Source organism: Hirundo rustica, chromosome 1 (genome assembly GCF_015227805.2).
Source record: "Hirundo rustica isolate bHirRus1 chromosome 1, bHirRus1.pri.v3, whole genome shotgun sequence".
Classification (NCBI taxonomy): domain Eukaryota; kingdom Metazoa; phylum Chordata; class Aves; order Passeriformes; family Hirundinidae; genus Hirundo; species Hirundo rustica.
In genome coordinates, this window is record NC_053450.1 from 117,053,265 (window position 1) to 117,080,061 (window position 26,797).

Consider the following 26,797-nt stretch of genomic DNA (forward strand, 5'->3'; position numbering starts at 1 on the left):
GAATTGTTGCAATTGCAAGTATGGCAAGTATATGTACATTTGTTTACTTGCCAGATAGAAAATTTATGGCAATATTCACTCCTTTCTTGCTTTGATGCCCGCCTCTGGGGTAATTGCTGATGTGGCTAACAACAACAGCGAAGCATCTATGGCACCTATTTTGGTTTAATTCAGGTATAAAATGCGAGCTCTACTGTTTCAAGGGTCTCTCTACAGCTTATTTGGTCATCATTTTCTAGCTGGAAAGATGCGAGACAAGCCAAAACTGGTAACTTCTGTGGCAGCCATGCCAGCCTAATCCAGTGCTGCTGCAGGTGATTTAACACCCACAGCCACCATTGACTTTATTCTCCTACCACCAGCCTGATAGGGCAAGAAACAAAATGGCCCACATGTACAAGTCATCCAATACCGGGAAAAGAAGAAACAGTCTTCTCCAAATATATCTGTACTTCACCAAAATATAACCAGTAGCTAATGGCACCTACTGGTCAGTTGTTCTGATACATAGCTGCAGGGTGTGCATCCTTATAAGCCAGGGTTTAATTACAGCCCATCAGGAAGTAAAGCAGAGGAGGCCACCTCAGTCCTTACCAGACAAAGCTGACCACACAACGCAACTGAAAAACGTGATCCGTCTACAGACAGCAAGTATAAAGCATTCATGAACTCATTACTAATAAAAAGGCTTAAGAAGAACAAATTTGGAAAAAGCAGATCTCCAGGTCAAAATGAAGACAGTTTCCTCATCAGCCTAACCTCCCCAGGCAATGTCCTCCACAGAGTGAAAGACAGAGGAGGATACTAACTGTGGAAGCTTTGACTGCTATTCGACAAATTACTTTTTTACACCTGTATTTTATTTTCTTCCAGGATTTACTCATGGAACATAAATAAAAATTAACTTGTTTACACAAAATATTCAGGTGAAAAAAAGGTGTAACGTGGTCCTGGTCAAAGCTAAGGACATGGTTCTTAACAGTGTTTTAGCGCCCACTCACAAGTATTCTTCAAGTCAGCATTGGGATACCATTCCTTGTAAGATTTGTGACAAACGCATTTTAAAAGCTCAGCAATATATCATCAAAAGATTTGATTTTTAAATTTTCCTCTGGACAGGCACAAAGATTATAATTATATTTGCACCCAAACCCCAAACCAAGCCATCCTAGGGGGAGGGACAGGAGTTTATACACTGGCAGGTGAAGTGCATCATTTGGTGGGCACTGGGGGCTGTTTCCCCACCTGCCTCAAGAAGCCTGGTGCTGTGCAGCCACAAGTTATGGATGGCACTGCAAGCAGGATCATGCTCAGAGATATTTCCTGAATCTAGGCTGAAAAAACAGTATCCTGTCTTTACCTCTGCAGGGGTTTGAACCCCAGCTGCAGCTCTGCAGTAAAAGAAAGCCGTGCAGGACGTGGAGATGGCAGTGTAGGTGCTTGTTGACCAGTTAAACAGAAAAGCACATTTAAACCCTTTCAAGGCTGGGTTCCAAATAGCACAGGTATAATAACAGTGACCTTTTCACTAAAACTACTGAAGTTAGAAGCAAGCCTAAGTTTTCCACCAAGTGATTGCTGTCAAATGACTCCCATCTGATATCACAGCTCCAACAGTTTCTTCAAAAACCAAGAAAATCCAAATGTGACCTGATGTTAAGAAGTTGTCAGAAACTTCAGAGACTGAAAATCACCACTGATTATAAGTTAATCAACTTCTAGTGCCTATTGGCTCTTGGAAAAATGTATTACCTACCATAATACAGTCACCTTGAAAGGAATCTGTTTGGCTGAATATTTACATGAGCCATTTTTTATGCAAATATTTTAGCATCCCATCCAAATTAACACCCTGTGATGGGAGATGAGACACTCCAGTGCCGAAAACAATCACAAACGATTCTTTCTTTGTAATTTAAAAAGCCTTATGAATATAAAAAAATCCCATTCTGCGAGACATAAAGCATTACTGTCATACATAATTGTTTTTGATAGCACCTACAAAGTACTTGAATTTAAAGTAGAGGAAGCTACTGAAGGCCTATCAGGAACAGTGATTTCCTCCGATATTCCTTTTATCCAACAACTTTTGAAAGGAACATGGATCTTGTGTTTTTATTTTAGAGAGGACAAAGCTTTGTGGAAATAACACTTATGAATTAATTCTGTTTTTCTGAGCTGCTTTTATCAGCATCCTTTACACAGAACATTTTGGACAAACATTTCAATTTTTAATCTCATCTTTTCTGTGTATCATGCCACGCTCCTCCCAGGCCCACCAATCTTGTTATCTTAATGGATGACAGATAGAGTATCACTCTGACCATGCCACATTAGGCATCCTCATTTACCGAGTGCAAGGAAAAAATGCTGAGTATAAATTATTCAGAAATCTATTGTATCAGCGTGTGTTCCCTGAGCATCCACCAGTGGCAGAGCAGACAGATTATTTTTCACTTTTAATTGTGTTGATATCTTATCTGCTGCACTGAAAGCAGAGAGTGATATGTGAAACCGTACATATCAAGCAGCAAACAAACGTGGCTTCTTAGCTCTATTGCATAGAAGTAAATAATCTATTTAGTCAATCCAGCCTCAACACAATGCCGAAGAAACCACCTCATCCCATTCATCACTTACTCTTGCGGCAGTTGCCTGTGAATGAGTTAAACTTTGAGAGTTTAGTACAGAGCAGAGTGTCCACCGAGAATATTAACTATTTCAGTAATATTTTGAATGTCGTTATACCACCGGCTATCTGAATACAAAGGACCTCACGAAGGAGAAGCCTTCCACATAGGGTTAACTTTTGAAGTCTTATGGATTTGTTAGCATGAACTGCTACCCTTACATATTTGATAGGGAATCTGTACAACTCCCTCTCCCTCACTGTCCAGTTGATTTTGGCAAGGCAGATGATTTAGACCTCAAGTTATGCACATGCATGAAGAGATGGATCATTTGATCACAACGTCTTAAAAATATTTTGCCAGCACAGGGCATGCCAAGTCTTATTTGTAGGCATAGTGGGCTTACAAGCTGAAAACTTGCACTGCAAGCCAGGGACAGGGTAATCAGTGGAGAAGGGCTATTGCAAGCTCAATCTGTTTGAACAGCGTGCTCGGTTCATCTGGTTCAGCTTTGATTACCCCCAAATACAGGCAGCCACCTATGACTCCTGCAGATTTTTGGAGCCATTCTTTGGTAAATTTGCAAAATAAGCTTCTGAGTGAATCATATTGCTACTTTATCGTAAAAGAAACAAAGGAGTAGGAAGGACTTTTCCATGATACAGTTTATCAGTAATTTATAAACTCTGACTGAGCTCTAAGAAGAAAGATAAGTCCTAGTAACAACTGAAAAGAAAATCCAGCCTACCACACACCTGAAATCTCCGCCCTTAGCTTAATTCTGAAACAGGGGCTGGGCAAGGATGTGCACTTTTTGCAAAAGAAATGTTCGTGGTGCATGGCCTCTTTTCAATCTCTTTATTTCAATCATTTAAGTTACCCTCTATCCTTGCTAACCCTGTAAGTTGTGTTTAGAGAAGGTAAAGCTCCCATTCCTGCTCTCTCTGGAGCATCAACAGATATTTAAGGTATCTCTCAGTGATGGGATCTGCACAAAACTGCTTTGTTCTGTGACCAGGAAAATGCCCAGATACTTGCATGAACTAAATGTAGTTTGCAGTATTTTTAATAACTAGTGGCAGCAGTCAGAGAAAAAAAACCCAAAAAAACAACCTGCCTCACCAAATCCTGGTAGGCTCAACAGTCAAGCCAGGGCAAGGACACACAACTTTTAGTTGTTAACCAGGAATATTTACTCTGGGAGGCCTTGGTAACATGCAAACCTGCAACTGGAGTTGCATAGAAAGGTTTACAAAAGGCCTACAGCCCAGTATATGCTGTTTGGTGATACCATACAGACAACACACACTGCGAAATGGATTCAGCCAGAACAGGAGACCCCACAAGTAATGAAAGCTACCAAAGCAGCTATCTAAAAGGAAGCTCAAATGAGCTTATTCCCAGCTGCACAGCACTTTTCCAGGATGTCTGCACTGTCTATCACACTTTGGAAGTCACGGCTTGCAGAATAAACAAATTAATCGTCTGACATCGTGGCTGGAAACCACCACTGGCACAAAATGGAAGCAGCTACAACAATAAGTAAAGGAAGGCTCACTGCCAGAAAGCAGGGAAATTGTGCTGATAATGTCAGGGCAGGACAGGAAGATCTTTGCAAAAACCAATTTTAAGAGCTGGTAGAGAGGCACCTAGAAATGCCAGCCAACTGGTGGTGGAGGAGGTCAGCACCAGCCCGCTCTGGGAAGGGCTCTGGCTTTGTCTGCCATTGCTGGTATTTCCAGCTTGCCATCCATACTTCTGCTTGTTAAGATTCTATGGCCAAAGAAGCCCAAATTTGCTCTTGAAAATGTGTGGCAGTGATTTTCCCTCTTTTTAATCAACATTACTCAAAATGCAATAAAAATAAGCAGCTGTCATCCCACATCTTGCATATGGAAATACAGACCTGTGGATTTAAAAGCAACCCACTATGGGGAAAAAAGGTCTATTATCTTTTCATTGTTGTTACACAAATGGAAAAGTTTGAAATATCTCAGGGTTTTCTCATTTCTTAAAAAGAGAAAAGGGCCCAAATGACACGGGTGAGCAGATGAGGAATATGTCACTCCTCTCTAAGCTACCACAGTGGGGATACCCATCTGCAACAAAAAACACAACAACACACCAGCAAAGACAGAGCAAGCCATGTTTGATAAACCTAATTGTTTCTAAGGTGAAAAAGGTCTTATGGGCTTCATAGTACAAAACCAAAAAATTCTGATGACAGAGCTTGAAGAAAATTGTTCATGGGACTAGCAATGCCAATTAGCCATTAGCCCCCGCTGAGGCTGGAAAAAAAACACCACTTTTTTTATTGTGCCCCTTGCCAAAACATCTTCTGATTCTACAAACCTCGGCCTAATGTAAAAAGATATTCTATAAAACATCAAAACCTTGACTACTTTTTTTCTGGGGAGCTTAAAACATTTCTGCTGGCCAGCTGGCAGGGAGGCAGCTACCAACAAAACAGGGGAGATGTGTTCCATCAGCTGCAACTCTGCAACAATCAGATTCTTCCAGCGAGGGTACCACGGCATCCCTAGGTCTACGCACGTATTTTTCCACAATTTTGATTTTCACTGAACTCCTGACCTTTTTAGCAAACATGTCAAAGTCTCCAGACAGAACAGTCATCACCTTGAAACAATATGTGCGGGGAAAGAACGGCTGAGATTTTCTGCTTCTCCACTTCAGTGATTTAAACAGAGAGGAAGGCACTGGTATGCACTTCCATCTGCTTTTTTCAGATTCAGAAAAAAAAGGAGATGGAATGTATATAATTAAAAAGTTACAGTTAACTTCCTTTTAGTCATGTCTGTAGGATGATATTTGGCCTGCTATGAAACTCCAGATGGGAAGAGTAATGAATATAATTTAATACAAATAACAGGAGATCAAAGAAGCGCTTTTCTGAGTTATTTCACACAGTTTAATGGAGAACCCAGGAATGAATTATTGCATTTTGCTGTTGTTTTCTATTTTTGTTTATGCAAATCAATTCCCTTTAACCTAATTTGTGAAGGATCAGACCTATAACCCAACAAAACCATAAAATGCCACTAGAATGGTTGTACAACTGGCTAGCACTTATCCAAAAGGCTGTATGTTGCTAACCACTCATCGGTTTTTTCCTCTCTTCCCCTCCAGTGCCTCAGGATTTATACCACCAATTAAGACAATAATGAGTGCCCCAGGTTGACCTCCCAGGAGCGAGAATTAATTAAGCGCAGTATTTCTTCGTAAAGAATGACACTTTTCCAAACCATTTATGTAGCTTCCCTCCTGCATGGAAGCACAGTATCACAGAAAACTTTCCAAATTGTTATCCCTCAGTTGTATCACTGATTTTGGTTTACGGTCATAATTCGTGTCTTTGTTTTTATCCACTGGGTTTTCGGATGGCTGGAGTAGGTGGAGCATCTTCCATGGACAATGTCACAATTTTACTGTGGGGGTTTTTTTTGTTTGCTTGTTTTTTTTTGCACTGAGCTACAGTGGAAAGACTCTAAACAACAGCTACTCTAACAAAGTAGTGGACCTCCTAGTAAAAACAAACAAAAAATATCTACCAAGCTATGCCCCTGCAGTGACATGCAGATTCATGCAGCAGGCAGGACAAGGAAAAGACTCACGTTAGCTATGCAATTACTGTGCTGCAATTACTTGTAGCAGTCTTTCAAATTAACCTCTCCATTTAGTTGCTTGGCAGGGATGGAAACATGTGAAGAGGAAAGGGCAAGCTCAAACACAAACCTACATGGGAGAAGGAAGGTGTGTGTGTGCTCCAAGGAAACTCCCCACTCAGGCAGGCTTCGTGTCCTCCTCCTTTTTCCCTCCCAGCCTTCCCCACAATGGCTTGTAGAGTTCCCGCACATATTTGGCAGCAGAGTTATTTATCAAAAGAGGCACAGGGACTTTATTTAATTGTCAGCCAGTACAAAAATCCCTGCATTTCTGCACCATCTGAAATTTATAGCGCCACTAGCTTCTTTCCCGCTATCAGCAACCGAATGTTTAGAGCTCAGCTGAAATAATAATGCAAACTATGCCACAAATATTTATATATGCCTGCAAGCTGGCTGAGGCACAATTCCCCTCACGCTAGCAGAGAGATCTGCAGTTTGCGTGCACAGCCAGCTGTTCCTTGCTCTTGCCCCAGCTGACATGGAGCCAATGCAGCAGCCCAGTCTGAGCCTGGCTGGCTGGGTGGGTGCCTGTGGGTGCTGGGAAAGAGCTGGCTTTGGCCATGCCACAGCATGATCCCTGCTTACCTTCAACACCCAGCATGTTTCTATTCTCTTTGTCTGACCTGGGAGGAGTTTTAAAACATGCCTGATCCACAGCAAAGAAATTTCTGAGGAGGGTTGAAGTGACGTATGAAAGCAATGCAGAAAGCAACTTAAAAATACTCAGAAGAAATAACATGGACATAAACATGCCAAAATAAACCAGATGTCTTGAGCATTATGCTTCCTGGTACAGTTTTCAGGCATCTATCTGAATGACTCATCAACACACGTTCACTATCTCCCCATAAATTTTTTTTTTGCTCTTAGTTTTGACAGTTGACATCTAAACAAATATGTTGTACCAGACCTCTTGAAATCTGGCAAGTAATATCTTGTACTTACTGCTTTATGCTTCACTCTTATTCCCCTGTGTTCGGCAGCAAAGAAACTCTGCTAATATAGAACTATCCACTAAAACCCTTTAAAGCCTAGAGTTTAGTGAAATTTGGATACCTGGAGACTAGAAAACAGAGTTCAAGTAAACACCCAGAAATATGCAAGTCTGGCTCTCTAGTACTGGCAGTAGTGAAGGAAAATTACCTTTCCACACTGCAGCTGAAACTCATTATCAAAGGCGACAGCAGAGGGATGAGTTGGAGCTGGACCAGCTTGGAAAACCCACCATGTTAAGAGTGAGATGGTGACCGTATCCCCCTGCCCAGTTTCTGCACACAGCCAGAGCACCCACAACCAAAACGGTCTGGACAACATGGGAAAGCAGGCTGAGAAAGTGGATGAAATGCAGTCTGTGCCAGTGCAAGGGATTAGCAGCTGCAGAAACAGAGCCAGAGGAATCAACTGACTAGTTCCTCCAAGCAATAAAGACTTTTAAGGGTAACACTAATCAGAGAGATGCATCTTCTTGCAAACTCCAACACAAATCACACTGAGATGCTGAAAAAGCATCACAGCTTTCAGGACAAATGCAGTGCAGCGTCCACCTTTACCCGGTGGATCATTCAGCCAAGCTGTATGGGAAGCAAGAGAGAGTCTCAGACTGGACAACTTTGACGACGAGAAAACATGACCTTTCAGAGATGAGTGAATGAACTGGAGCTGATTAATCTAACACCGGAAAATCTTAGCAAGATGTTTTCCCTTTTTCTCCCTCCCCTGCCAGACTTCAATCAATGGCCAGATTCAAGCACAGAGCTCATATAATCACAAGACGATCATTCTTTCAGTTTACGAAAATCACATGGACTTAGAGTAAGATGAAAGGTCTTTTTAGTTAGTTCATCCATTTGGTTCCTGGATACTGTGCTTGGATTTCTTCTGTTCACCTAACATTCCCTTTTCTTGCCTTTAAAAAAAAATGTAGTGTTCACTTTTGTTTCTGTACATGTAACAACCACTGTGCATTAATATCGACTAATGTGGATGGGGCAAGACCATTAGCAGCAGCATCTGAGAAATGCCTTGATCCCCTGATCCAAAAATACTCATAAAAAATGGTTGTGCTCATTCATTTAAAAAATGATGGGTTGCAGAGCTCTCTCTCCTACATGCTCTGCCTAAATATTGCTAAATCTGGAGCACTGCCACCCTTTTGGACCACCAGAAAGCATGTAAGGATCACAGCGCACACTGAACCGGGGACCTAATAATTTGTATAGATATTCATCAGAGGTGCACAGGGCTCCAAGCAAGGCAAGCACTCCAGAGACAGGGGAGACGTCTCTCCTGTTTGGAAGATTCATCTGGAGAGCAGCCAGCGAGGACATTCGCAGGAGGAGTGAACAGTAGCCCACTGGAGTGGTTACACCACAGCTATAAATCTCTGCTTTCCCTATTAAGCGCCTGGGAGGAGGGAAAAGGAACTGGCCACAGTTGACAGTAATGGGTCCCATTAAATTGTCGCTTTTAAAGAGACTCTAAAACAAGAACAAACTTGCTTCATAAGCATTTGATCAGTTTGCCTGACACCAGGCAATGGCAGACCCTGCTCACGTACAGTGGCTGGGGGTGCTGGCTCTCCCCTCCAGCACTGGGTTCTGAATAGCTGCATTGAAGTCACTGACTGCATTTACAGCCAAGCAAATCTACATTTTTGGCACTACTTGCAACTGTGTCTCACCTTATAATTCATGTATCCATTATTCTAGACAGGGGATCCAGAAACAATACATTTTTTCCCTCTAAAATATAAGTATTATGATCCAGTTTTTATTGCATAGTAACTTTTCCCACTGAAATATATTAAATGAGAAATTTTAAGCATGGCCACATGAAATCATAAGGGACTTTATATATATAACTGTTTTTCTACTTCTCAGCTGTCTCCTGAGTTGAGCTGTGGAAACCGTGGGGGCTCCTGCTTATTATCAAAAGGAAGAACAATTTATGAGTAGGGACTCTGAATATTTGGCAAACCAGCTGCAGCAGCACACCACTTAAACAGTTTCCATGCCAACACACCAAAAGTACCAATTACAGAATTGGGTGCATAATTTCTTTAACACTACAAGTTTTCATAACTGGAGTACTGAGATACAGAGGTGTCACATCTTGAGGTGTCCCCTGTCTATGGGAAGTTCCACTGAAATAATAAGAATAAAAAGAAGCAGGAAGAAGGACGCAACATGCATGTAATTTACCTGATTCTCAGGAGACAAGGTATCCAACAGTACAATCTAGATACAAAGAGGGAAAGATAGGCCCATGACTGGGGCCTCAATTTTGTCATTTTTCTGCTCTTTTGAATGGGTAATTCTTTCAAAAGTGAAAGATTTTTTTTTTAGTAAGGCATTTGTTTTGTTTTACAGGGTGAAGAAAAAGAAGAATGTATATAATAAAAACATTGGATAAAGAATCTCTAAAGCTGACCTCATTGGAAATATTGAATCTTGGAAAATTATATCCAGTTGTCCTTTCTGCTACAGCACAGACAAAGACCAGCTCCACAAATCTGAACAGCTCTGGGATCCATGGTGCAAATTCAATTGCACTCCATTTCCAGAAGAATCTAAAGCAAATACCCCTCTAGGAAATTTTCTCAAAGGAACACTTCATTCGGCATTATAAAGAACCTCTGTTTCCATTATCAGGTCAGTCGGTATGTGCAGATGGCAATGGAAGGCTACTTTCCAAGGCCTAAGTATTGGGAAGCTGACCATTTACAACTGGGTGAAGGTTTACAATAACCAGAAATGATAGATAGGTGTACTGGAGCAAATGAAGAACACCTGAATATCTACTTAATACATAAGTGTGAACAGAATTAGATAATGATTAATTTAATTTTCTCCCATTATGAAACCCCTTAATTTTGGATTTACTTCTCTAAGATGTGCCAATCAGAAAGTCTTTAAGTACTTGCTGAGAAAAACTCAAATTGCAATTTGAAAAGATGCCTAAAGCAAGTACAGCAGTGACTTCAACCATCTCACCAGCACCAAAATCACACGCAGCCAGAACTACTCTTGGCAAACTATTCTAATTTTTTTTTTCCAACAGGAAAAACAGTGCACTTTCTTATGGGGTGCAGCAAGCTATCCTAAATCTAAATTCAACAAATCAGTTATATATCCTTCTCTGTCAACTTCTCATTAACCAGACTTTTTTTTTTTTTTTAAGTTCCAGAATTAGAAAATGAAAGCTAGTTCATTGTAATTTTATGCATTTTTAATTGTGTAAATATGGCACAGTAAAAAAAAATAGGCTCATACTGTTATCAGAAAATCTCAGAGTATTTAATTTCTGAGATGTTTGCTCTAATATTCTTCTTTCCTTATTTGCTGGATTACATCTACAAACAGCACTTTTAACGATCATATTAAAAAATCTTGTGTTAAATATGGTGGAAAGCTGCATTTTTTCCAACACTTGTACAATTTGCAGAGTGTGCACAGAACAGCCTGTACTCTACAATTATAATTAAAGGCCACATGTGGTCCTTACACTAACAGAGAGGTATGAAATAGATTGACAAGATGAGACCGAAATAAAAGGTTTTTCCCTCTTTCTAGTGAAGAAAATTGAAGAAGTAAAACCCATCAGAACCTAGTGACAGGAAAATATAAACACGGTCCACATTCCCCGCATGCAAACCAGGGGACTTCTCAGCAGGCAAGTGTGCCAGCCTGAATTGCAGCACACCTGCTGCTGGCATCTCTGGTCTCTACCTCACGGCGTGATTTGCATAGACAGCACTTTTACACGTGGATATAATTTACTTAATTCCGCTGAAGGTGTTGTAATCCACACACACTTTACTGATCCAGTGTGAGCCTGAGCTCTCTCAGCCATTTGCTAATAAGCCACAACAGCTACGGGCACGTGAAAGCTAGATAGAAATGTGACAAATACATCTACAAGGACTCTTTATCATCCACTGTGGTGTGAGAAACCATGATTCAACTCCAGCAACAACATGTACAAACACATATAAATTTGAAGTTTCTTCTTTCTACAGTGCATATTCCCAGACAGGGAAAGCCATAGACACTGCCAAAAGAGTAAGACTCAACAATTTTAGTTTATTAATAATAACAACAACGAAAAATCTGTAATTGTTACGGACTGGTTAGTTGCCAAAGACCCTGAAAAGATATGCAAGGTCAGCAGGCATGAAAGCCACATTTATATTAGGAAATGCTCTTGCAAACAGTCATAGGCGCTGTGGCTCGCTGGCATACAATGGGATAACTCCTACCAGCCTCTGAAACAGGACAATTGTACCTGAACTGTCCACAGGAGATGCCTGCCTGCAAGAGGATCACCACTTCCTACCAGAAACCTTCCAGGTACACAGCACAGCAAAGCTGTACCCCAAAACTTAGCTGGTCACCAACACACCAGAGTTCAAGAGGCAGACATTGCTGTTCTTTTTTGAGAAAGCCTTCACTGATGGTATCAGGAACTTTACGAGAGAAGGGAGTGCAGGATTTAAGCCAAACAATTATACATTGTTATTTGACAGTTCATGGAAAATAAGAGAGTACTTTCCAGTTCCTGTTTTCACAGGACATTAGACCCAATGCTCACAAGTAAGAGGAGCAGTGGGGTTAGTACAGTTAGAAAGTTAATTTGGGATAATGTCTGTGCTTTTATAGCACCAGCATGGTTGCAAAAAAAAATCACAGCAATTAGTAAAAAACAACTATTCTCACAACTTAAGATGAACCCCTGGTCTATGACAAGGCAACAGGCAGGGCAAGAGGAAAATGCAGGGGAGCAGCTGAGCTATAACCCACAACCTGGGTCCAAAGCATAATTGGCACACAACATGATTTACATTTTTGCTATCTGTTACGGTGAGCAAGTAATTTTATTTCTTCATTTATGGCATTTACACAATGGAGAGAGATTTTTATAAACCTGGCAAGAAAAAAATTTTATTCCTGATCCCACCTATTTAATCATGTTTGCTTGCTCTCAGAGTGCTTCCAACTAATATATGACTCCCCATCTTACAATTTTTTAAACAAATTCAGGATCTGTCAGAAGTTTTATTTTCCAAATAAACAAACAAAAAGCATTAAGAACTTACTGAAATAGATACCACCTTTTTCACGGGGCACCTGACCTTCCTGGGCTTGTTATTTGAAAAGCTAAAATTGCAAGGATGGCAATAAGACAATCAGGTCTCCTTTGACAGCACAAAAGGAATAAAATTTCCAGGTTTTCAGTACTACATTTAAAGCAGTTGCAACTCATTTAGTGTCTTTCTGCATATGGCACTGCTTTCTGCAAATGAATGGCTTAGAATGTTGCTGCGCTGCAAAGTTTACAGTTTAAGATCAGATTATATTAACTGTATGCAGAAATGTATTTCGAAATACATTTTTCACCTTCTAAAAAGTATTGTTGATTTAACTGAAACTAGAAGCAATTTTCTGTGATTTGAGGAATTTTTCCTAGCTGTGCACGGATGACAGCATGCATCTCTACTGCTGGCACTCTCACTAATATAGCCTAAATGGAGACGAATACAGCTTGGTCATTCAAGCTGATCTATATTTTCCTTTGAACCCACAGAAGCTTTTCCCACTGCACTGCTGCAAACAATGTTACTTCTTGCCCTTTGTATGATACAAATCATACCGTGCACATATTTCCAAGTTTACATTTCTCACTTTCTGTTTCTGTTGAAGGTGATTAAAACATGCCGAGAAAACAAAGCCAAACAAATACATGGAATGTTAGTTGGCTATCTTTATGAAGTGTGCTTTTATTTTTTACTGCTAAATAGCTGAGAAAATTCTATGTCTGGATCCTTAATTCCCCATAAAGGGGCATAAATATAGGCTTAAACATAATTGCATTATAGCTAGAAGCTAACATGTGCAAGTGTGGTGTTTTCAAAAAGAACTGCTGCTTAAGATCCCTCCACAATCTCAGAACTGCCTAAGAAAATGCAAATCTGTTCTCACATGATGTAAGAGACATTATTAAAAGGAAAAGGCATTTGTCCCAAAGGACATTGTTCCATAAAGGGAACTTTTTTATAACAATTCATAAAATAGTTTAGGTCTCTCAGCAACATTTCTCGCAGACCAAAGCATAATATCATAGAGTCATGATATAATTTAGGGTGGAAATAACATTCTTGCCATCAAATTTCAAACAAACAAAATGAAAGCCAGTTCCTCTGTCTCTCTTCTCTGTCTCTCTCTCTGTGTAGCATTTTGTAAACTAGTTGTTGTACCAGTGCTGGTCAGGGATTCATGGCTTGCAACAGGGAAAGCCCAAGCCCCTCAGCATCCAGAGCAACATAATCATAGGAAACATCACACCAGAGAACATTAACACAGTTGTGCTTGGGCACCTAACCCAAAGGTTCACGGGGACAGGCTGGTCTAGAGCAGACCCGGAGCAGATCTGGTTTAAATGCTTTGAATCAGCAATCAGAAGAGCTTCTCTCTCCCATAACAGACTGCAGAAAGCCCAGTCTTCGAACTTAGGCAAGTGATTTTGGGCTTCAAATTGAGTGGGGGACTGCCTCATGCCGCATCTGTCAGTGATTAATTTAAAAGTGTAACAAAATGACAGATTTTCTCCTCAGCTTAACCTCTTAAGCTTAACAACAAATTTGAATGAAGAAAAAATGGTTTCATTTTGTCAGTTTTTTTCCCTGTGTGTATTTAATCTTTTCTGGGGAGTCAGTATAACAGTCTTACAAAATTACAGACCTAAATGTCAAGGTTTATATCAATGCCTATTTTTTCATCCTGCTTCAAGTCTTTTCCGTAATAAAAATATATATTTGAGTCAGGAATATGTCAAACAGATAGACATCTTTTCATAGCTGAAGACCCTTGAAAATGTATTAAACATGGCTACCCTTTTAATTTAATGATCCCACATTAGATGTGATTCTATATGAAAACTCTGATGGAAGGAAAGCTATCCTTATTTTATGATAAAAGCCAACTGGGGCTCATTCAGTACTGGAGCAGATTTATCTACATTTTTGTCTGTTAGCATCAATAACAGGCAGAGAGGCATCTTCATCATTCAGACAAAACTGCTGGACCGTAAACCTACCCTCTTATATGCTGCAATGTCTTCTCCCATGAAAGTGCTCTAGGCAACTAGGCCTACCGAATACAAGCCAGTAATCTGGGCAGGACTGTCAGCAGAGGAATGCTGTCTTTTAAATGCCCAGAACAAGAGACAAGGCTTTCAGAGACAGCTGAAGCTGCCAGAACACCAGCTTCTCCTCCTCACCCACACAATGATGGCATTGTGCGGGGAATCCAGACCACTGCTCTCAGTCCCCCCTTTCTGCAAAGCCAGCTACAACAACGACTCAAGTCGGGACCAAAGAGCTGAGCATTTGGTGAGTCAGCCCTATAACCACTTGCACCGGCTGGATAAATCCAAATTGCCCATTTTCGGTGGAATTTGTTTGCGTGCTATCTAGCAACACCCAGAGACTGGGGGGAGGAAAGAGAAATATCTCAGAAGTCGGTAACTGAGGTCATGAAACAACACAAGTAGATTTCAAAACCCACCTCTGAAATGCCATGCAGTTTACAAAATGGAAAAGTTGTAAAAAAGCTGAATATTGTTAATGTACTGTTTTACACATAAAAAGATGGACCATCTATGTAATTTTTCTTACAAAATACAAGTACACTGTGAAGATAGTTCGATTTTGAAACTCTTAATACATACAGAAAGCCAACGACCAGCTATGAGGCACATACATTTTTGTGTTTTGTGTAACATCCAGAAATAAACACAGAAGCACATTTTTGGGGTTTTGTTTTAACCACTTTGAAACTCTCACTGTGGTTCACAAGTGCCTATTATGAAATGCTCCATCCTCTAAAAACCTTAAATGATTAGTATATCAACACAGGCCACAGAAGAGTCTTCCTACTACAGCACAGTACTAAAGACTCCAGTAATGAAAAAGACAGCAAGGTCATTAAGTATGGCAAAGGAGGTTAGGAGGTTGTTCCCAGGTTATTTGAAAAAATAAGAACCAAGGACGACAGTGAGTGAGAAAAGAGGAAGGGAGGAGGAAAGGAGAAGGCACCGATCCCATGTGAGAAGACCACAGCGATGGTTTGGCAACAAAGGCAGTTGAAGCCAGATTCTCATATTCTGGAGGAAAAATGACAACAAATAGGGTAAAATAGAATACTGCAGATCAAGAATGATGTTATTATGACAGGATGTCTGAAAGAACTGACATAGTTGGTGATGACACAAAGAGAGGGTGGAAAGTTCTGTCTTCATGAACTCTGTGTCCAAGGTAGCAGTGAGGTGAGGAAGATGACACACCAGGGAAAGATGGGAGGGGAAAAGTCAGATAGGAGCACTTTGGAAAACATCCATGGGTTGGTGGCAGATGAGGGAAGATAAAATTTACAGTGCAGTGTTTCCCAAATTGAACATCACAAGGTCATAGTCACCATCCACAGCTCTCCAAGGGCTCCTGGCAGGAAGGGTCTCAATTAAAAATACACCTGTTATAAGCAGAATAGTGCCGTGACACCCCCCATAAAAAGAGGTCAGTAAACAATGCTTTTTTAAATAGAAAACCAACTGAACCTTGGGGAATGGCATCAGGAAGTGGATAAAGAGTGATTTTAGGAGAAATTGAAAAATCAGCAAGGAAAGAGTCCTGAAAGCCAGGAAAAAGAAAGCCTGATAAATCAAAGGCAGCCATCAACCCAAAACCTGGAGGAGAGAAAACTGTTCCTTGCATTAGATGATGACTAATAATGATCACTGTGGCAGCAGTGGAGATTCACTGGAGCTCAAAGGAGAAGGGCAAAAAAGAAGGAAACAGAGAGAAAACTAGAAGAAGACCAATGGAAAGCCAGCACAGAGGAAAAAAAAAAAAAAAAGATCAGTGTCCTAATTAGCTAAATATGATGTGAGCAGAGTTTTCCATTTGTGTTTCCCTTGGGAAACAATACTGCCAGGAGTTCAAAGTGAAAGGTAAATGAAGTCAGAAGGGAAAAAAAGACAAAACTTGAGAAAAGGACCTCAGAACTGAGGAAGGTGGAAATGCAGGAGAGAAAATGAGTGAATTTAAGATTTAACATCACATAATGGAGACTGCAAATTTGATGAAGAAAGAAGAGAAAACAGAAGTAAAAAAGGAGAAAACTGCAACACGGTCAGATGGAAAAAGAGAGGGATTGGCTGATATTTTAGTCTAGCTTCTTATGGAATGAGATTGCCTCTCCCCATCCCAACAGCTTCTAAATATACTGGTCAGCTTCAGTGACATATCTTGAAGAAAACGGAGCACTTTGAAATTGCATGGAAATGTGTCTTCAAGGTAAAGGGATAATGAATTTGAGTTTCCCAACTCCACAAGAGGCTGTAACATGAGTTCTTCCCTAATATTATTGTTCCTTTGAGTTACCAGAGAATCAGCATGAAGCTGCAGCTCCATACCAAGCAGAAGCAGAAGCAGAAGCCAAGCGAAACACAGGCTCTCTAATAAACTTAGGTTAATCAACTGAAAGGCAGAGATCCACAGGAGAGGATATTTCCTCGAGTAGCAGTGCTCCGTTCTCAGTATTTATTGAAACTTGCAAAGCAACTGGCCAATTTTTGTATGAAGACTGGAAGGAAAAGAGGTGCATGAAGAACTGATATTGAGAAGAGAGGGTGAAAGTAGACTTGAGAACAGGCAGAAGCCTGTATGGGTACAAATCAGAAGTTCAAGGTGGTATTTTTCTTGAGGTACAGGACCAACAGCTCATGACAGTATGAAAGCAAGTATAAAGATGAAGGAAAAGAAAAATAAACCCCACGAAAAAGGGCTCAGGAGAAAAGGGTAACATTCTCCAGAGAAAGAGTTGAAACTGGCAACACAGGTTTCTGAGGCGGCCTCTGGTGTTACAGTCTGCTGTCTGCTCTCTGCTGACATCCAGCTCACCATTTCTGTTGACCTGAAAGCTCAGACAACTTTTAACAGCAAATGCAGCACCTGACTGTCCACCAAAGGGAGCGGTGGTTGATTCAGCAGCCACATCGTGTTCTTGCAATTTTCTAGCATTTGCTAAGGAATTTGATTCAATCCATGGAAGAGATTCCATAAAACCTTAGTCCAACCTGTTACAGAGCTAGCATCAACAAACCCAAGTATTACTAGTCTCAAGCAGCCAAGTTACTACTTTGGAATCTTGCTATTTCTCACAGACTGACAGGTTTTGTGTGCAACTAAATCTCTTTTTATTCTTCTTTTAACATTGTTATGCACTGAATTACCCCATCTTGCAAATTAGTAAATAAGTGAAGATAAAGTATTTTTGTTCTTGTTTAGTAATAGCTAACACATTACAAGATGGATTTCCTCATGTATTTTGACAAGTGAGATCTCACTTTAATTATTTATGAAAATGCTTTGCAGTAGGCCAGTGAAAGTCGTACAGTTTATTTTTGCATATTTTTCAAAAAGAATGAACTCTTAGGGACACATGACCTTTCTGCCATGGTCTGCAATTATGTCTGCGCTTAGAGGTAAGGTGGGTGAGCAAGTTACACTACTAGCATTTGCATGTTAGCATCTGAGTATGATGAGATTTCCTGTCAGGGGCTTTCCCCATTTTTCAGGTGGTTTCAGGGTCCTTTGCTCCCCTGCACAGCTCTGAGCCCTGGACTCCAACAATTTCCTACTTAAGGAAATCAGCTACAGCATATTCTTTACATAGTTCTTAACAAACAGTTAAAATTTGTTAGTTTTGTGATATCTAAAAGGAAAAAGTACAGACAGGACATCCAAGAAAAACCTTAACACCAGAAAGAGGTTCTAAAACTGAGGTGAGATTAAGAAGTTACTTTCACTAATTCAGTGTCTACAGTTATAAAATAGGGGGGAAACCAAATTTCAATCCTTTAGTGTTTTGTCTAATGACACAAACCCAGGACTATAATATTTTATGTAAGTACAAAAGGCCACTAGCATGGAAGAAGTTGAAGTTTCAAAGGATAAAGTAAAAATGGCTAACTATCTGAAAAATAAATCATTTCACAAAAATAAACCAGCAAAATTCCTTTTGTTAATTTATTCTAAGAACTTTATTTATATGGCTATAGCACCTGTCACATTTTCAGCATGCATTAGTACTGCACTAAACACCACACATCTATTTTAAGCTAAAGGATGAAAATCATAGGTCTTTTCTTTAACAGTTAAGAAAGATCATAGCACGAGGGTATGCTAACAAATTTATCTATGACAGCACCTGCCCTGTGATATTTTTACCATTTTTCACTCTACCTTCTTCCTTGCATGCATGAAAGTGCGCACTGTGTGCACACCCTCAATTATTTCCACACAAACATGGTGTAGCTGGCGTTGCTTCTCTGCTGGGTGTCCTCAGACATTCTCTACTTTTGAGTGGTATGTTTTATTGCTGCATCCTATGGACAGTCATCAATTCATGCTCTGACAATCACAGCACTGGCAGCTGGCAGACGTGCCAGCAATGAAGTCTGACAGATTAAATTTTGCAAATACAAACCTGCTAATCTTCAAATTCCCAAATTGAGATTAGTTACATAGCTAGAGACTACACCAAAAATTTCCAGATGATCAGATCCTGGTCCCAAATTCCACCCCCTGAGTACAGAGAGGTAGAAGTACTCAGAAAAAGGGCAAGAGCAGCCATATGAGATCTCAGGGAATATCTGACCTACAGTGAAGAGTCTCAAAAAGTTTTCCATTTATTCTTTGATTATGTCTACATCTATGACCACATTCTCAAGCGAGTCAGTACTTAAGGAAGTCCCTGAAAGACATATTTGGCAGAAGTTATGAAAGGAATTAATTCCAAGACTGATAGTAATTTACTCGTCTTTAGTCATGTATCAGAAATAATTCACGCAAGAAAGTTACAGATGTCTTTGAAGACAATCAAGTCACATCAAACTGTATTGCTTTATCCCTCTCCTAAGATGAGTGCAGCCCTATAAAAGGAAAGGGAGATGATGGCACTCACCTTACATCCCTCACAAGCACTGACACCATAGTGATATCCGGATGACTTGTCTTGACAAACGAAACAGGGCTTGTAAACACGAGGGGGTGGAAGTGGTGAAGGAGGGCTTGGAACAAGTTCCTCAGAACTGGTGCTCTGAGTTTCAACTGCTGCAAAAGAAAAAAATAAATTGAGTGATTCATCATAATTTTAAATAAATTACTATATATAACCATATTGTAAGTATCAGACTGGCCCATACCTTTCTTTCCATAAAAAACATTAATTTGTCTTTCCTAGTAAAAATTAAAGGGAGCTAAGCAAGGCAGATAAGGGCAGGACTACATCCTACAGCCTCAAAACTGTATTTTAACGTACCCAATAATTTAGACGTAGGACATGAATCTTACCAGGCTCCCAAAAAGGACAACTTTGGGCTCATGTTCTGGTTTTAGCCTATTGATTTGTATAGCATCCATGTGTGCAGGTTGGCTATCAGCCTTTAAAGGGAAACTGTGATGAGTACCTAATCTTCAGAGAGTTTTTTATTCTCTTGCCTTTTTCTACAAAATGTAACATCTCCAGTATGCCATTCTGACCTAGCAGAATAGCAGCACATAGCAGGATATATGTAAAGAGTGTGAGACCTGAAGTGAAAATTACCTAAACATGTTGTCCTTTTTTTTTTTTTTTAAATCTGTAAAATTAGCACAACCCAGCAACATTTCATTATCTACCTTAGGACCTGTAACATCAGGAAACCTTGCTGAGAAAAAGCTACTTATATATTATGACCCCCACATCCCTTTATTGCCTTAATATTTCTAGATGGTCATTTGTTCTGAGCCTGTTGAAAAGCCAGTAACCCCTTTCAGGGAAAGGACGTGAAAGCTCTACGGTGCAAGATAAGACATGTGAACTACATCTTTCCAAAACATCTGCATTAGTTTTCTGTGATATGCTGTCATCATTCCTCACATTTATTATGGATGTGCAATACATTTTCATGTCTCACCTAGTCATCTGCTGCTTCTCAGATAAATCCCTCTAACTTTTCAACAGATATACAGGAATGACAGGATCTGTGAACTCAGATCTATCCAGAAATATTAGGCACTATCAGCAGAGCTATATCTCCAGAGTACTAACAGCAGGCCCTAAAGAATATTACTCAATGGAAAAATCTTAGACAAGATTTACTGTACATGATATTTTTCAGATTACAACGATGATACATCTGTATTAAACTCATGATTCATTGTCAATCCATGTGTTGCTGAATTTACAGTGGGCATCACAGAACATGAGGCAACCTCTGATTACTCGTGAGAGAAGGGCCCCTTTCCTGCCATTTTTCCTTGGCTTAAGCTAGTATCAACTTCAAGGACAGACACTTCTTGAGAAGAAAATAAATGCTAGAGTAAAGTATTAAAGGCTCTGATCTAAGCAAAGAAGTACCTTTGCAATTTATTTATATATCTAACAGTAAGGGGGCTGTGAAAAAACAGAAAACTAAAATAAGTAAAATAGCATGGCTCCATAAATTGTGACATTAAGACAACATCCAGAACTATACTCATCTTTTTCAGTATTAAATAAACTGAACTTGGCAAACATCTATGTGTTCTTACTGCACAAGAAAACTTTAATGGAGCTTTTTTTTTTAATGAATACTCGTATGAAAATGACCATTTCTTTTCAACAATAATTTTTGGTATTTAAGAGAGATAGAGAGTGCTCTGTTATTGATCTCTGCACAGCCACCCTGCTTGAATCAATAATCTATTAGTACTTCTAAATTGAAGTTAGATTCATCAAATGCCCCTGAGAAGCCCCAAACATTTCTTGCCTTATTTCATGCTTGTACATGAATTATGGTGGCTTCCAATGAGTCTAAGGAATGATAAAATTTTAGCTTTAAAACTCCAATACCAGCAGACAATGTGTTTTGTATTAGCTCATTCAACTCTCCCGGTCCACCTAAAAGGCAGTTTTTAATCTTCCCATGGGAAAACAAGGTTGTGTCATCCAATAAAACAACTGTGCTCCTGCAATCCTTCTGAGATTTCAGTTTGGGGAAAGCAGCCTTTCAGGAATAATACTGATACATTTCTGTTTATTCATCAATTCATCCTAAACAAGCACCAGCATCCAACAGTAGTGTTCCAAACAAACAGTACTGTACACCAGAGAGGTCTGTCAAGCACTGTAGAAACAATGGGAACTTGTGATACCCAGAAGAGATTATGCAAGCAACTCAGTTGATAAATAAATAAATACACAACAGAGTCATCAAGTGAAATGTTGAAGGTACTGCTAGAGAATATTTTTCAGGAGAATTTGAAAAGGTATACAATAAGGAAGGAGCCAATGGAAATCAGAAGATCCTCCCTAAAACACCCATATACATGTGCCACTAAAAGGACTTAAATCTACCAAAACCAATACTTGCATTAGCTGAACAACTTTCTAGAGAGTTTGGGGTTTTGGTTGTGGGGGTTTTCTTGTTTGGTTTTTTTTGGTTGGGAGGTTTGGGGGGTTTTATCTGTTTTGTTGTTGTTTGTTTGTTTGGTGGGTTTTTGTTTTATTTTGTTTTGCTTTGTTGCGGGGGGAGTGTTGCTGTTTTTTTCTGGAGAAGGTTTGAACCCAGGTTCAAGCCGTGCTTGACTTTTCAGTTTCTTACTAGTCTTCCTTGGATTTAGTTTTTGTAACTCTTTATTTGAAAAAGTATGCAGTGCCTGTGCAGAAGTCCTGTGCAAGCATCTGTAGCAACTCATGCTCAGCAGGTATAAAGTGTTATTTTTGCAGCATGTTGACAGCTAATGGATACATGACAGCAGAAACTGCTTTCTTTATGCACGTCCACACAAGCAACAAGAAAAAAACCAGATAGGATGGGGGGTGAACAGTTGACTTTTCCAGAAGCATTTTTAAAGCAGTCCTACAATTTTACGAATAATTCAAGAGGGGGAAAAAGAGAATTAAAAAAATGCAACTTCTTTCCACGCCCTGCTTTCTTGTCCTGTGGGATGTGACACTTCAGGATCCCTACTCACCTGAGACAACAGATCCTCGGCGCTGTCACCCAACACCTGAATGCTGCTTAAGCACACAGGGACTCTCAAACAATCGGTCACTTCACAATTCCTAAGATGTCTGAAATTTTTCTAAAGGTTAGATAAAGTAGCAGATAAGATCTTTAAAAGCACAGCGTGCTTTCTGAGAGCTAATTTACTGCCAGCTAAACCGTGTTGACAGATGGAGAAGGTATTTTATTTTGAGACCAACTAGAAGCAGGCAGGCACTGCAAAATGCTTCATGTTCTCCTAGAAGCTTAGATTATTAAGCTTGCATGTTAATGCACACTTTGGACAGTTGAGTTTTAAAAGAATAAGAAGTTGTAAAGCAAATGGCATTTCCTGGATAGCCTCAAGGGAATTTTGAATACTGAGCTCAGGGTCCCTGGTGGGAAGCAGCAATTTCAGCTAATTAGGGTGAATAGCAAAGTGTTGCATTTGGTCAAAACATTCTGTTAACCCTCATTTTTGTTGGCACCAACAAGAGTCTGGATTTTTTGCCTTTTTTTTTTTTTTTTTTTTATTTATTTTTTTTTTTTTTTTTTTTTTTTTTTTGTGAATTCACTGCAGGAGTGCAAGACACTCAGCTCACATACATTAGGCAGAAAGTCAAAGGAAACGCCAAAGTTCAACTAAAGTACAAGTAATTAGAACCAGATTCTCTGCTGCTTGTATGTGTGCATTTGATTGTAGAAGTTATTTATAAGCCTCCAAACATTTGAAAAAATAACTATATACTGTAGATCATTTAATTTTTATGTCTCGTCTGGAAAAAAAAGTCTGCTTTTAATCATCTTCCAGGAAAGAGCCAGGAACTGGGAAAGTGGGTCTCAATTGTTTCAATACAAATTTCTCTCTTTCATGTGCCACATAAAACCATACTATAAAATTAAATCCAAAATATCATTGACTTTGCCTCTCTCCCCCTCCAATTTTTTTTTTAATAAAAAACTTCTTTGAATTTGTCATGCTTAAATAGTTTGCATTGTTATGAGGGTTTGGGGGTTTTTTTAACTCTTGTTTGGAAGACAGACAAGGAGAGAAGGAAAAAAAAAAGAGTGAGAGAGAAAGAAAACATTATCGTGGAGACTTGCCAGCCTTGACTTAGTAACCTGGCCATGACCCTCCAGCGAGTGTGTGTTTGACCCGGTCACACATGACTCTAGCTGCGTACTGTTGCTGGGTTATAAGTCCCAGATATTTTTACCATATATACAACAGGTGGGGATCACAGACAACAGAAACAGGAAAACAAACTCTCCCCTTGTGGGAAGACTCCCATTTTCTCCCTTGCAAAGAAAAAAGCACAAAGCAAAGAAGTTGCGCTACTGCTTCAGTACTGGCACTTGCTGTGCTGGATCGTTGTTTTTCCCGGGGGGTGCACGCACAGAGATGGTGTGGGCTGAGGGCAGGAGGACTGAGGAAAAGCTGAGGGGAAGCCATATGCAAACGTTAATCAACAAAGAACAAATTACCACCGTCAAAAATCTTTCCTTGTAGAGCTGGGTATGTATCGAAGTTCAGGAAGGAAAGCTTTTTATTACAAGTGAACACAACGTACCTGTATTCAAACCTACAAAAACTTTAGACTGAGATATCACCAGGATTTTCAGAAGTACCTAAGAAAGTTTGTTTTCCACACTTGAGAGATACTTTTTTATTTCTGTCTTCATAGCTGCGCACATCGGCCTTAAAGCTATGATGTTAAATATATTTATTATATATTAATTCTTGGTTACAATTTCTCCAGCATTAATTTTAATGAAGTCATGAAGTCATGAATCTCTACCAGACTATCCTTAAAAAAAAGGGTAGTACTCTGGATGAAAGTCAAAGAAGCCCTCTAACGCCTACTGGTTTGCATTAAGTCTGAAAAGGGGCATTCTACATTCAACAGGGACATCAGAAGATGAAACTCCATTACCTTGTTTCTTTTTGAGGGTTCCCAATCAAAAATGAACCTTTTCTGTTATTTTAAAAGCTAATATAGTATCTAACAGGTTTCCACTATGTGCTGCCCAGGATTCATACAGTATGTTTAAAATAACAACAGAACTAGAAAGAGGCAAAGGTTACAGAGCTTAGAAGCCCAGTCTGCAAGGACTAGACTAATGGACAAAACTGCACGCAAGGTCACCTAAAAAGAGTCTCAGATCCAGGGCACTTTAAGGGCCATGCAAAGGGCACAGGCTGCTGCTGCCAAAACTATCTCAGACAAGGTGCAATTCCCGATAGGCGCAGCTGAGTTGGCAGGAGTTCTCTAAAGCTGAAGTACTTTTGCTGCTACAACTCTCGTCAGCTAAAGAGTGATAGGGACAGCTGGCTTCTGTCCTGAAGCATCTGGGAGAAGAGGGGTCCTGCTGAACTCTGCCCTCCGTCTCAGAGTACAAGAAACAGTGAAGCACACTCGTTGCTCCGATATCCTCACCCTAATGAAGTTCCAAGTACAAATTTGGCCATTGCTCCACTGCAGCCAGACATACCATCAGGGCAGTATTTTCTTCCCCCACCCTTCTGCATCTCATGCATTTAGACAGTGCACTATTTTGGGCAGGGCCTCAGAATGTGCTGTACAGTAACTGGCGCTGCAGGACCTTCCAGTGATACTCCAATTCAAATAATGGTAATAATCATGATCCTGCCAAGTTAAAAGATATTTGAAAGAATGAACCCTGAAAAGCCTCCACAGCCTTGAGGGAAGACATTACTTGCAAAGCAGGTCCTTAGAGTGCTTTCATTTTACCTATTGTAGCATTTCAGTGCTAAAACACAGACTAAATTTAAGGTATGATTTTAAAAAAAATTAAAAAAAAATTTTCAACAAATGTCTTTCCTGTGTATACACCAAGTTGTATTTGTCAACTGACAGAAAAAAGTGTTTACACTTGTCTGTTGCATCATGCCCGGTTTAGAACTGGGAGAGAGAGAGCTGCATCATATTCTTTCATGCCTTTCATCAATAAAATTGCCAAGTTTCAATTGCAAATCTGTAACATTAACCAGCAGAGTCATGTAACATAAGTCAGCGGAGTCAGCGGATACTGATCTTGGCCATACAACAGGAGTATAGCTCTTTGAAACCTGTATTCATAACAGGTGATTAGGGCCAAGAAATAGTTTAGTATCCTACTATCAGCATAGCAAAGCTATCCAGATTTTTTTGCTCTAAGTCAGATGACAACAGCATCTATCTTCTGGTTATTTTTCTATTCTACTCACATAATATATTTTCTGTTACTTAGCAGCTAACTTCTTCACGGATTTTATTATTCCCCCAAATAATCTCTATCCGCTGCCCACTGAAGAGTAGAGATTCTCTTGTAACATACTTTTCTCTTATGACACAATTTAGTATCTTTATCAATCCACTAGTTAAACATGGCTATTTGGTCACCTGACTTTATGCTGGCATTTAATAAGGCACTCCAGGAGCCCCACCTGCCAGCACATCTTCTGGAGTGACATTCCTGCGCAGATTCGCTGAGTGACTCTCCTCAGGCCCTGCTGTCCCTGGCCACACAGCAACACCAGCACCACTTGGTTCTGCCATATTTAGCAGTGTGAAAGTTCTCTTCTGCTTATCTGATCTACAAGCACAGTCCCTGCCATTCCACTATGAGAATAACCCATGAGCATTCATATTTTTACCTCTGTAGCACCTAAGTGAGATAAGGGAAGAGCTATTCTTACTTTACAGATAGGAAACAGAAGTACTGACAGTGAAAGAGCTTTATTTGCTTGCATCGTAAATTCCTAGAAAAATGCAAGCAGTACCCAGCTGGGATTTTCAACAGCAACTGAGAACCTAGCTGTCTACAGCACTAAGCAGTGCCCTCAAAATACAGCCTTACATGTCTTATCCTAGGTTTCACAAGGGATACATGACAAAGCAGGGAACTGTGTTAAGTCTGTGCTCAGTCCCCCTCTGCAGGGGCTCTGAAGCACCCCTATACCTCTGCATGTGCACCCCACTCACCTGCCCACTGTGAGACAGGACAGGGCTCCTGCCTCCAAGAGCCACTGCTGCTGCCAGCAGGGAACTCGGGAGAGATGATGAAACCTCACCTTCATTTTCTGGTCTCCGCAGCCAGCTGAGAATCAGCTTTCTATAAGACTACCATCATATATACAATTACACAGGAATGCCCTGGCAGGAAACTGACTTGCCTGAGAGAAATCCAGAGTCCTCTCCTGAAGGCAGCACAGCAGCAACTGGGCATGTGGACCGCTGTGTATCACATAGGCATAAACAACAATAGAAACTGCTACAAAATCCTCCGCTCTTGACTGTACTGTCCAAGACTCACATACCACCAAGATGTTAAGTCTGAATCTAGCAGGCTAGTCTTATAAATTCAGTACGTATGACCTGAAAATCACCAACGCACAATCAGGTATTTCTGAAA

At 40.1% G+C, this 26,797-nt stretch overlaps 1 protein-coding gene across 7 annotated transcripts in view; it reads right to left on the reverse strand.

The window, feature by feature from the left end:
- The window catches only part of RARB (retinoic acid receptor beta), a 321,663-nt gene that overhangs the window by 47,323 nt on the left and 247,543 nt on the right, over positions 1 to 26,797 (reverse strand). For 6 of the 7 annotated variants that reach the window (XM_040073930.2, XM_040073967.2, XM_040073939.2 and 3 more), the window contains one exon: positions 19,336 to 19,484. In XM_040073930.2, coding sequence (XP_039929864.1) covers positions 19,336 to 19,484 — 149 coding nt within the window. The remainder of the gene's footprint in view (positions 1 to 19,335; positions 19,485 to 26,797) is intronic. The other variant, XM_040073947.2, reaches the window with a different exon arrangement.